The following is a 12515-nucleotide window of genomic DNA, read 5'->3' as shown; positions in this document are numbered from 1 at the left end:
TAGTAATGGATATAGACATTTGAGGTATGAAGTACACGAGCATCTTTTTAACAGAATTAAGCTGACTTATACTCATCCTCATACTCATCCTCACTGTGCAAATAAGTCATGAGATTCTATGAGATTTTTTAGTTGGAGGTATAAATACCAAGCCCTATCCGAAATCCCACCCTAACCTATCAGACTTTTCACGTCATATTTTTTTTTTTAAAATTCTTTCCTCACCTTGACCTCCACCCAAGCAGTTGTGCACTGGGTATAAACCATGGCGACCAAACCACTAATAACGATCACTAGGTATAAGTAATGTTCTTTCCTCACCTTTCCTCACATGAAGACCAAACCACCTTCAAAACTAGAGCTACCTGCTGTTGGGGTATAAGCTTCTAACATGTGGACCTCTACACATCTGTCTGACAAAGCTCGATGGTTGGGCAAAAATTGCCCACCATCTGTTCGACACAAGCCCCCAAAAGGCGCAGCTTCTGTTTAGATTAGTTACTAGAAAATCGTTAATAGAATTCTTGTTGTGGAAGCGGTTGGCATTCAAAGGCTGGGTGTCATGAGCAATGCAATTGGCTAGAGACCTGAGTCTCCTGTGGGTTCAGTTTGAAAGTGACTCTCTCACAATTGTACTTGCTGTTAACAAAAGTGACTCAAATGGAGCTGTCTTGGGCAAGCTTTATGAGGATTCTAGAGAGCTCCTTTCTAGTTTTCAGAAGGCTTCAATTGACAATGTGTCAAGGAGCTGTAATGAAGTAGCCCACAAACTTGCATGATATGCTTTGACATATGTCGAGATTATGTTTGGTTTGAGGAACCCCCTATTTTGATTCATGATATTTTGTTTCAAGACTGTATCCCTATTTGAGTTTCAATGAAATTTCATCGTTTATCAACAACAAAAATAGATTTTGATACAAATAAATGATTTTGACAGAGGTGAGAACCAAAAGCATTGAAATTGTTGGCATTGATCGATGTGATGTACTGATAAATAGTTTACTTGCAAAATCCATGCGAAAGTGGAATGCAACTCCATAGACCACAATACACAAATGAGAGAGTGTGTGGTGGCTTTGAGAGATTTGGCTGTCGAGAGTGAAGGTTGGCTTGTGGGTGCTGGGATGGTGAAGAGATAGAAATAATATTAGCGTTTCATTTTAAAGGTCTATTTTTCCTAAACAAATCTCATGTTGACCCGGAAGAAATTTATGTAGTCCTTTCAAATCTTATAAATATTGTAATAGAAATCTTTAAAATCTATAAGTAAAAAATCTTGATTATAGAAATCCATTAAAAAAAATCCTATAAGTAATTATATTTTGCTTAAATCTACAAGACTTTTTTTATCCCTCAATAGTATTTTAAAATCTCAATTGAATACACCCCCCTTAAATTATATCTAGAAGTCGTTATTTCTAAAATATCAAGAGAGATTGAATTTAAAAAAAAGATAACTTTACAAATAAAGGTAAAATTCCGTGTTTTAAATTCGTCATCCAAACAAGAAACTTAACAAATTCTAGAACACTAATTTTCTTCATTTATGAAAACTTTGTACGTTTTAAAATTTCCTCATTCAAATGCTCTGTTATAATTTAGACTACCATTTGTATTTAAAAAAAAAACAGAATTTAATCATAATGGATTGCTTTTTCACCTGATGCGAGGTGAATGCTAACGTGCGCACGGGCAAAAAAGCCGGTAAACGTGGGCTCAACCAATCAATAGATTCGGTAGGGGTGGGGTTTGCATTCGTCCCGTGATTGACTCTGTCACTCTGTGGCCTCATGCGCGACAAGGACACAACCCTTCCTTCACTAACTAATACGACGCCGTATGCCCGAAAAGGTTCTAATAACCTCCCGGTGCACATTAGCCGAGACCGGTCCTCACTCCCTGCCGGCCCTTTTTTATCACATTTGGCTCACAAACTGGAGAGCTTTTGAATGAAGCAAAATAAAAACTGTTGCTACAAAAGCTGAATTTTGGTGAAAAAATACTCCAAAAAGAGAAGTTTTGACTAATTTGACCCATTGATATATCAAAGGTGTTTACCACTTTTCTCCCATTATTCAAACAGCTTACTCTTTCTTTACTGGTCTCTCTCTACTTGTGTGTGTTGAAGTTTCCGCCTTGCAGGTGAATTGGGCTTCTTAAGCTCGTGATAGGTGGATCTGCATGGTTTAATTGCACAATTCTGTGTAAGTTTTTGTTCTTTTATCAGTACTACATTTCAAGCTTTGTTCCTTTTTTGGGATTTTTTGTTTTTGTTTCGAGGGTTTTGTTCAAATTTGTTAGAAAAGTTGGAATTTGGGTCTTTAGAAATTGAGGGACTGAACTTGGGTTTTAGTGGGGTGCTTAGTAGGTCTTCAAAATGGCTTTGGTTGATCCCAATTTGGGTTGTTAAGGTTTTATGCAGTTGGGGCGTTGAACTATCAATTGGTTTGCAGTAAAGATGTTAGTTTGATGAAAATGGTTGGCTATCTGTGATTTCGTGAGCGTTTTTGAGCTTCTTGGCGTTTTAATTGAATTCTCTGAAGTTCTTTTACTGTTCCTATATAATTCATGGAGGAAGTAATAGTTAAGCAATTTGGTTCAGAAATTGTGAATTTTGTTAACAAGTACATTTAGTCTTGGACTCTTGGCTGTAGAAGTTACAGGATCTGTATATATGATGTAACTTTGTTAAGTTCCATTATCATATTCTATAGTGTAATATTGCTTGCATATGGGTCTAAGGATATTTCACATCGCCATAGTTGGGCTTAACTTCCATTTTCAGAACCTTTTATCTTTATGGACCGATGATAAAAATAGTTCTTGTTGTCCACTTTGATTCGTGTCATATGTGTGGTCACCTGGTTCCGCATTGGTTTGAAGTTTCTATCTATTTTTAATAATTTTTTTTTATATAGATATTTGATCTTTTGAAGTGTCCACGACATGAGGAGGTTGCCTGGAGTTTTTGGTTGGTGTTCCTGGTATATTCATGTTTACTGAAGTGACTGTTCTATGGTAGCAGTAGTTCCTTGGTTGGAGGTCAGTACTGATAGGTGAGAGGCCGGGGGATGGAGCATTTGTTGTCTCTTGACTTTGTGCAATTTTAGATTTGAATCCTTTGGGTCAATTTTTTTTTCTTCCTGTTTTTACTTGTTGGCTGCTAAATAATATTTTAGTCAATAATAACTTATTATATGTGTACTTTCTAGTTCGTTAAAACTTTCCCCTGGCAGGTGTATATTTGGTTGAGCTAAAGTGACTGCGCCATGGGTGTCTCTGGAAAATGGATTAAGGCATTGGTTGGCTTAAAGAAATCAGAAAAGTCACAGTCTTCAGAGAGAGATGAAAATGTGGGTACCTTATCATTCCAATACTAGTCTTAGACATCTTACGCTTCTTATTTATAGTTGTTTATATGGTGTCTTGCAAGGTTGGATATAGAATCAATCACTTTTTTCTTAATCTTATTTGAAATCTTCTGGAATATTCTCACATTATCCAAACATATAGATGTGCTCCATGGTTATTTGATTTGTGTTTGAGAATTTAATTTAGTGTATGCATCTTAGTTACTCATATGAAAATAGTACAGAATTTTTTCTTATGTTGTCTAGAGCCACTCTCACATGCTTGGAGATAGCTGGGTTTCTTGGGTAGATCTTGTGTAAGTAAAGCTTGAGAGTATGGCAATATAGGATGTGTGTCATCCACCCTAAGTAAAGTCCAGTTTTGTAAAACCATATTTTTTCCCCCATATCTTGGGGGGTGTGGTTCAGCAGGAGAAGGATGGGAAGGTATTGAGGCTTTTTATTTGGATCTATCAAGTTCAAGGCTTTCTGTTACTAGTTACAGGCTCTTGAGGTTATGTAGTTTGAGTCTGTCCATGACAAAAGCAAAATATAGGGAACAGGGGAGGTAGAGGTTATTATTTTGGTTTCATCACAGTTTCTCTTTTTGTTACTAGTTATAGGCTCTGTTGGAGTTCTGTAGTTAGAGTTTGTGCACAAATAAAACTAAGTGGTGAAACTTGCTGCTAATTGCTCTCGCAAATGTAGAATTTTTTATTCCGGTGTTTAGAGATTATAGCTTTAACTCGTTTATTATGTAGGAATTGTGAACATATCTTTATAATGAGCACAAACTTTTTAGGGATGGTGAAAAGATTTTTCCCATTGTGGAAAAAGTACATTTCTTGGTCAGACTATATAATTTACACTAGTGATGCAGTGAAGCTGTTAAATTCTTTGGTGTGTGTGTATCTCATATGTTAGAATAAAAAGCAGTAGTTCCATAACAACCTAATAGTTTGAGCTTTTAGTACATTGGTAAACCAATAAATTATGGTATCATAGCAGCAGATATTGAGTTCAAATTTCTCCAACTACAACCTCTCAGTTTATGTTCAATTCCACATGTTAGTCTCTCTAGTGGTGGGGAGAAACATACACTGAAGGAGAAGTGTTAGAATATAACAGTAGTCCACATATTAATACCTTAAGCTCTTTAGAACAGTCCTATGCGAAAAGCAACTTATCATGTCACATAGTTGCTACTTTTGAATGTTTGATGGGTAGTTTAGATCAGGATAAGAAAGACCTTGCTAGGCCCAGGTTGGTTGTTTATTTTTTGCTGGTTGGTCTTCTGCTCCATTGCAACCCCCCCCAAAAAAAAGTACTTATCAATGTACAATATGTTTGTTAAAAAAACAAATGTCATGTAACCTCCAGACTCCAATTGGCCTATCCTATGAATAACTTGAGAAACTCTAAGGAAAGTTGAATATGGTAATATTCCATGTAGTTAAAAGGATCAGCCTGTCTGACTTATTATTATTTTTTTTCCAATCCTTGCAGAGAACAGCTGGTAACAAGTTTCGGCACAGAAGAAAGAATTCCATTGAGATTGACTCTAGAATTCAATGTGAGTTTGATGCAGATGCTCCTCCACCAGTTGGAGTTTCCAGTACTCAATTAAACATAGATACTGTGGGTTCACCTTCTGGTTCACTTCAAGTACATGATGTACAAAGTGAGCGGAATGTGAGAGAACAATGGGCTGCCACACGCATCCAAACAGCCTTTCGTGGGTTTCTGGTATTAAATTTTCTCATCATATTTTCACTTAGTCAGCAAAGCATAATGTTGTATTGGTTACTTGATCAAGTGTTGGCTTTTTCAAATGGATATATATTCAGATTCCTCTTTCTAGATGTCTCTATGCTGCAACTTTGACATTCAAGCTTTTAAGTTATTGTGATACTGGATTTAAGATTCTTCTAATTATTATGTAGCAGTAAATATTAATTTAACATAGATAATGAGGGTTTTGAGGATTTTGTCTGCATGCATGCACACGTTTATGGACAAGAGACAAAAAGAACTTGGAATTGCATAACATGTTATTGGTCGAGTGATAAAATTCGAAATTTCCACATCTGTTATATAGTTTCTGCAATCACATGCTACATTAGGGGTCCCATATGACAGATAGAAGAGGGAAGCGAGAAGCGAGAAATATATTTTGAGATTAAGGGAGCATCTGCTTATTGTGAATCCCGTAGCTAATTAAAAGAAAAACATAAATTAAAAAAAAAAAAAAAAAAAAAGATTGTCTGGAATATTTATCCTCTATCAGATGAAAGTGGCAAATAAATTTTTATGTAAGATATACGCTCATGATAATCAAGCAACCTCTTTCCTTTATGCTCTCTTTTTTCACTTATTATTGAATCATACAGAACCTCTTTTGTATATGCTGTCGAAAGAAAGGGGAAAAAGTTCCCAAACCTCTTTGGGATACCTCTCTTTTGTGTGTCTTTTTCATCTCTCAAATTTTAGCTATGTTTAATACTTTTCATCATCTTATTGCCTTAAAAATCATTTACCTTTTAGCAAGAAAGGCTTATAAACTGAGAAACAATCAATGCCACCTCTCACAGTCTCACTATGATTGGAGTGAATTAAAATCAGTAATGCATGCAGGGAAAATTTATTATTAAGTAAGATCTTTTGGATTGCATGAAGAATAATCACAGGAGGCAGTGAATGGTAAAATAACTGTTGTAAATATCATAGCAGGTAGGGATGGAATGAATAAGACAATAATTTGTAAGGAATAATTTGAATAAGTATTTTTTATTAATATCATTACACTCTCCATAGTAGATAGAGGCAAATGATGATGAACAACTTGTTTGAGTAACAGGAAATGTAAAGGAGATGTATTTTATTAGGGATAGAATTAGATTTCTTGCTTCTCTTAGGGTGTTGTCGTCTAAACCTTTTAGGGCTTTCCTTATAGTGTTACTCATGTCGGTTGGGCATGAGTTTTGCATGGAATGCTGGTTGCTAGTTGTGTTTATACTTTGTATTGGCTTGTCCTAGGTGGAATTGCTTGTCCATCTCCTGTTGTATTTTGTTTCTCTAGCATAATATTAATAACATTACCTAAATAGTTTCTAATTATCTTTCTGTTCTGCGGTCAGCCTGGAATATAGTACATCTTCATGAAGTTTGTGTTTTGCTGACAGTAGCCGCATCTTATGCCTGCCATATAGTTTGAGTTATTGATTCCTTTTTTAATTTTTAAACTGTGATCAGATTATAATATTTTGGTGATTTATGTCAGGCTAGAAGAGCTCTTCGAGCTTTAAAAGGATTGGTAAGACTTCAAGCCCTAGTCAGAGGCCATGCTGTGAGAAAACAAGCTGCAATAACTCTTCGCTGTATGCAAGCTTTAGTTAGAGTTCAAGCTCGAGTGCGAGCAAGGCGTGTTCGCATTGCATTGGAAAGTCAAACGGCTCAGCAAAGACTTCAGCAACAACTTGCAAATGAGGCTCATGTTCGAGAAATAGAAGCAAGTATTAGTACCTTTATCTGCTTTAATTACATACACAATATACCATGTTCAGCTGGTATCTTTACTTATATGCTTTCTCTAAATTTCTGATTTTTAATTTGATAGGAAAATATGAAACCCCCATGTGGGAGCCAAATTCCTTCATAGCACCCAGATTTTTCGAATTTTCCTTTCCACCCCCTGAAACACTGAGAACATTGCAAAAGAGCTAGGTGTCGGAAAATAAATGCAAAAGAAGCTGGGTGGTGATTAGAGAAATCTCAAGGCATTTAGGCTGCCATTAAAAAATGCATCTTAATTTAATCATCCCATGTAGAATAGCATCTCTCTCTCTCTCTCTCTCTCTCTCTCTCTCGCTTTTGTTGTTTCCTTGACTAGCACTATCCTCACCCTGATTTTCAACCCTACCCAACCACCTACCTCCTTTTTCCCATCCTACCACAATTTTGAAATTTCTAAACCTAACCTAATTTTCTTCTTTTAGATTCCTTTTCAACTTTGAATGGCATCGCCCATCTGGGAATTCCCCACCTGCCTTCCATAGTGTCACCCCATCTTGGCCTGACACCTGTCTTCCATGGTAGGACCCCATCCCGGGGTGCTGACAAGGGCAGTGTTGTCCTAGGACCTAGGGTTTCTTTGAAGTATATAACCTCTAACTAACCTACTTTCAGGTTTTGGGACCAACTCGGCTTGCATGAATGTTGAGAAAGGATTAGGGATGAGATATAGGAGGGTGGGATATGTAGGATGGTATTTAGCAATTATAAATTATCAAAAGGTGAAAATAGAAGAGTGACAACAATTAAGAACATTTGAATTACAAGAGAAAATCTAGATGACAGCATTAGAAGGAGAGAAGAGAAAATCAAGATGACAGCGTTATAATTACTCGACAGTATATAATCTAATCTCAAGTAAAGAATGGTACAACTAAAACATGGAGAATTAGAATGTACACAAATCAAGATCCAGCTGGGTAATTCCACCGGCTGTTTCTCATTGTTAAACAAAGTGCATAAGGTTTATGGAAGTCGGAAAAAGGCAATAATATTTTGAGGCTGCTTTGTATGTTGAACTTGGGGAATTATGAGGTAGGGTTAGGTTTTTTTTTTCTATGTGGGGCATCTGTTTCGACTGACTTCAGGGTGTCTGTCCGATATACTTCGGGATAGGAAAGCAGTTGGTTAAATTTTTTGACATTTTGGATTTGTGGTATTACTATATTTCCTTTTGTTGTATGTGGTGTACTCCTTGGAGTGATGAATTTATACTTTCTGTTCAATAAAAGTATATCTCTTCTCAAACAAAAAAGAAGAAAGAAAAAAGATGGAGATAATTTTGCATATTAATGATGTACAGATAATTCTGCAATATCGCTGCCCTTGCTTATCAAATGCCGTTATGCTTGATATAAGCTCTTGTAGATGTACATCCATCAACCTCTTCCATTCTTGTTTCTGGTTAGCATCCTAGATCTGTGTAGGCTTGTTGACGGCTACTTATTCCAACTGTTGCAGGAAGGATGGTGTGACAGTGTAGGATCTGTTCAAGAAATTCAAGCCAAGCTCTTGAAGAGGCAGGAGGCTGCAGCTAAGCGTGAGAGAGCCATGGCATATGCTCTAGCTCATCAGGTGACACATGTTAACTGCTCGGTTGAGTTTTATGAAGCAGCATTTTTTTTCTTTTGTTGCTGAATTTGATTGTGAATTGCAATAAAAGGAAGATTGAAAAGAAAGAGGAGATACTGACCAAAATTTAGAAAGGAAATGAAATACAAATACAAACAAAAATGGAAGGATTCCGAGTAGAAACATAACAGTCTGGGGTGGGAAAATAGTGGCTTCAGTTTAGGATTCCGAGTTTTAATATGGTATCTTGTTATTATAAAAATGATAATTCGTTATTATGATAAATAAAATAGTAATCACTGTGCTTGGAACCGAAGAAAGGAATCCAGTTCAGTTTAAATGAATTCATCATTTGCAAGGTCTTTGGTTTCAAACAGAAGGTTCAATTAATAGAATTTGTTTGATATGGAGCCAGTTACTTTTGAATTCAATGTCATTTGACAATCTTGTCACGTTCTGTAGTCTCTGAATTACACACCCAACTGAATTTTATAAAACTAACTCAGAGGCATTTATGTGAGGATTTTTAAAGCCTTATTTTTATTCCCTTAAATTGAAGTGTACATTAGCCATCAAATGCACTCTTAATAGGCATTGCAGCCCTGGATGCTTAGATTTCTTTTCAGATAAGTTTTCAGGTAGAAGTAATAGTGTTCCTTATCAACTCTTTGTAATTAGCTTTCCTACTTTAATAATATTATGTTTCTCTTTAAAAAAAATTATGAACAAGATTTCTCACACTTTATCAATGATACTTACAAAAATGTGTCAGAAGATTTTCAAAAAGCATATACTAAACGTACTGGGTACTCCAACATGCAAAGAGCACTTTGTCATTAAAATATAACCCATTTTTGTAAAATTGTATACAGAAACATAAAAATTGAGGTCATACCTCTACTTTCCTATTGACCTTTGTTAAGGGTGAAGGAGCAAAATTTACATTTTTAAAAAACATTTTGATGTGATTGATGCCTTTTGTATTGTTATTTATGGAAATTTAGCACTCGTGCACACACGGATTGTCCCAGGTCGGCTGCATTAATCTTTTATTTGTTGTCCTATAATGAGTTGTTAGAAGCGTTCACCTCCATGGACGTACACATAACATATTCGTTTTCTGTAGTGGCAAGCTGGATCAAGACAGCAGCCAGTTCCCTCTGGGTTCGAACCAGATAAAAGCAGCTGGGGTTGGAACTGGTTGGAAAGATGGATGGCTGTCCGTCCCTGGGAGAACCGCTTTCTAGATATTAATCTTAGGGATGGAGTAATGGTGCATGAGAATGAATCCACTGAGGGTAAGAATGGCAGTATATCCCAGTTAAAATCTGCTGGCAAGAGGCCCATTTCTTCAAATATTCAATCAAATCTTTCAAGTCAAAAGGTTGGTCCCTTTAATTCCGATGGCTGTGATTCTTCACCTAGTAAGTCAGCAGGCTTGTTGGAAGCATCCACTACCCAAATGGGCAAGCCAAAGCCCAAGCCATATTTGGAAGATCCAGTTGAAGAAGGAAATTCAAAACCTGGTATTGCTTCAAGATCCCATAGTAATCCAAAAGAGAGATCCACAGAATCAGATAAACAAGCAAAGAAACGGCTGTCTCTGCCTAACAGCGGTGAGTCTCTCTCTCTCTATATATATATGTGTGTGTGTGTGTGTGTGTGTGTGGGCATTCTCCCACCTAAATTTCTGTACTTGGAAAGATGCCTTGAACTCCTCTATGCGAATTAGGAACGCATTCAGGCATTTCTTTATTACAACTTTCGGAAGTTACTGTCGGGTTTTGACCTCATTCTCTGAAAATGAGCATGCCTTCAGATAGGTGTATATGCTTGTAGAATAAGCAGGTAGCATCCTAGAGCTGTCATGTCCCCCAAGTAACTTGTCTTAAATGCTGCATTGTAATTCAAACAATGCGCTATGATGTCTATTTCCGATCTTTCAGGAAACCAGCAGTAATTATGCTGCCTCAATATTTATTTGTTTATTTATTTGGTTTGATCAGGGGGAGGTCTTGGTTCCCAAACTTCCAGACATCCTATTAGATCTAATGTCAAAGGGACGCCCGGTTCTCAGAAGCCCATCAAGACTAGATCAAAACCCAGTGGAAGAGGGGACTCAAATCCCACAAAATCAGTCTCACAAGCTGTTGATGCTTAAACTTAAATGTTCCACGGAAAATAACTTTCATGGGATTTCCTGTCGAGGTGCTTCTTGTTTTAAATCTGTACATATGGAGCTACATTGTGAGGCTGCAACTATTTTGCTTTTGTTACGGTCAAATCATTTCAACGTGGTTTCACTGCACCGGTGTCAAAGATGGCTCATTTTGTGATTGTTGGAAGGAATAAGACTAGCGGGATCGGTGTGTGAATTGGTTGTAATCAGCTGTGTTTAGTGTTGTTAATTATGTTAGCATATCGGTGTTTACTATTTAAATGTACAATTTTCATAGTAGTTGGCGTTGACAATTTTCATTAGATCTGTGTAATATGGTTTTGCCAATAATGGATGTGGGAATTGGGGTGAATATAATGTAAGTGGAAACCTGTAGTCATCATCACTGCAAATATTTAGTAGAACAATCTGGGAAATGGCTGCCTGAAACTTCTGTGCATATCCTGTATATCATTTTGTCCTTTGGTTAATCTTTTACAGTTATTATTTTCTTATATGCCATTCTATGTCAGGTTCCAGATTGGATCTGAATCCACGTATCCAAACAGTCTGGAGGAACTTATTAGAATGTACTAATCTAATGAGAGAACGAAATTACCTCTCTCTCTCTCTCTCTCTCCCTCTCTGTATTCGACCATTTTCCACTCTAAAATCAACTATTGGATTTTGATTCCATTTTTTGTTTAGTTTCTGTTGCTGTCTGGTTTTTTCTTCATTTTTTTTATTGGTGCTGGCTCTGGCCGTTCTATTAACTCCAAGGGAGCTGCCGTCGTCTTGCCGATCTCAGTCACAAAAGCCACAACCCACCACCGCCCATATAATTGTCAATTGGAAATCTCTCTCTTTGAAGGATGGGGCGGAGTAGGTCCGATCTAGTGGGCTAGGTTGCTATGTGGGGTTGGGTTGGGTTGGGTGGAGGCGACGTTGAAGCTGTGAGAAAGAATGATGGGTTGGGGAAGTTGGGTGGCCTGAGAAATTCGGTAGGTTAGGTTGAAAGGCCCTTACGGCCCCATTAATGCTATGAAATATTCATTCTCTATTTTAATTGATCTCAAAGGAGATGATGATCAGAGACAAAAAAGTTCATTAGAAAACAATTAAAGCCTCTAAACAGGAATGTGTCTCCGATGACTATAAAAATATCTATATCCATAGCTTTCAATATTTACGGAGACTTACATCTATATGAAAATAATTAAAAATTATGAAATGTTTGAAGGATATTGCCGTAAGCGGTTTATCAAGGAATACATAAGAACAAATCAAAGAGATGTAAAGTATCGTAAAATATATAAATTACTTAAAGAAAATCTCTAAGAATTTCCATAGTTTTCAATTGAGGTATTTTCTTGAAATGAATGTTATCAAAATTTTCTCAATGAGTACTTTGATTAAATTTTGAATACGAATTCAAGTTCAATATCGTTGCAACATTTCAAACTTATGTACGTAGGAATATTTAGGATCCTTGAAAAGTCTATGAATTTCTTTTATAGCATACAGGGAATTGTATGAATGATTGATTATTCCATGTAATATTTCAATGCTCTTATCCTCATAAAGGGATACAAATGAATAACGAGAAACATACATCTCCAAATGATGATATTTGAAGCAATTTTTATACAAGAATTACCAAAGCGCATTGTGCAGAAAGCATGTGTGATATCAATGACGTTTGTGTTGTGGTTATCAAATAATTGAAGTGTGCTCCCATTATGGGAGGTTGAAGAATATGAGTCTCACATAAAAAATTTGACTAAATAAAATACAAAATATGATGAATGGTTCTATTACTAATAATACGGACACCTTTTGTGATAAAACCCAACATCTATTGG

At 36.4% G+C, this 12515-nt stretch overlaps 1 protein-coding gene across 4 annotated transcripts; it reads left to right on the top strand.

Moving 5' to 3' along the window:
* Nucleotides 1–1889: 1889 nt before the first annotated feature.
* On the top strand, nucleotides 1890–11168 carry IQD5 (IQ-domain 5). Of its 4 annotated transcripts, none has more exons than XM_008231747.3 (9): nucleotides 1890–2053; nucleotides 2146–2207; nucleotides 2922–3059; nucleotides 3240–3356; nucleotides 4860–5099; nucleotides 6634–6861; nucleotides 8385–8498; nucleotides 9622–10111; nucleotides 10502–11168. In XM_008231747.3, exons 4-9 carry the CDS (start codon nucleotides 3273–3275, stop codon nucleotides 10654–10656), a joined length of 1311 nt encoding a protein of 436 aa, XP_008229969.2. In that variant the 5' UTR covers nucleotides 1890–2053; nucleotides 2146–2207; nucleotides 2922–3059; nucleotides 3240–3272; the 3' UTR covers nucleotides 10657–11168. The 4 variants fall into 4 exon arrangements, with proteins under 4 accessions (XP_008229969.2, XP_088898774.1, XP_008229976.2 ...); XM_089042648.1 differs by having other exon boundaries at nucleotides 6634–6865; nucleotides 8389–8498; XM_008231754.3 differs by lacking the exon at nucleotides 2922–3059.
* The last annotated feature ends 1347 nt before the right edge of the window (nucleotides 11169–12515 follow it).

This window comes from Prunus mume, linkage group LG1 (assembly GCF_029339155.1).
Source record: "Prunus mume cultivar Tortuosa linkage group LG1, ASM2933915v1, whole genome shotgun sequence".
Taxonomy (NCBI): domain Eukaryota; kingdom Viridiplantae; phylum Streptophyta; class Magnoliopsida; order Rosales; family Rosaceae; genus Prunus; species Prunus mume.
The sequence above is the reverse complement of the archived record's forward strand: the minus strand, read 5'-3'. Positions and strand labels throughout refer to the sequence as shown.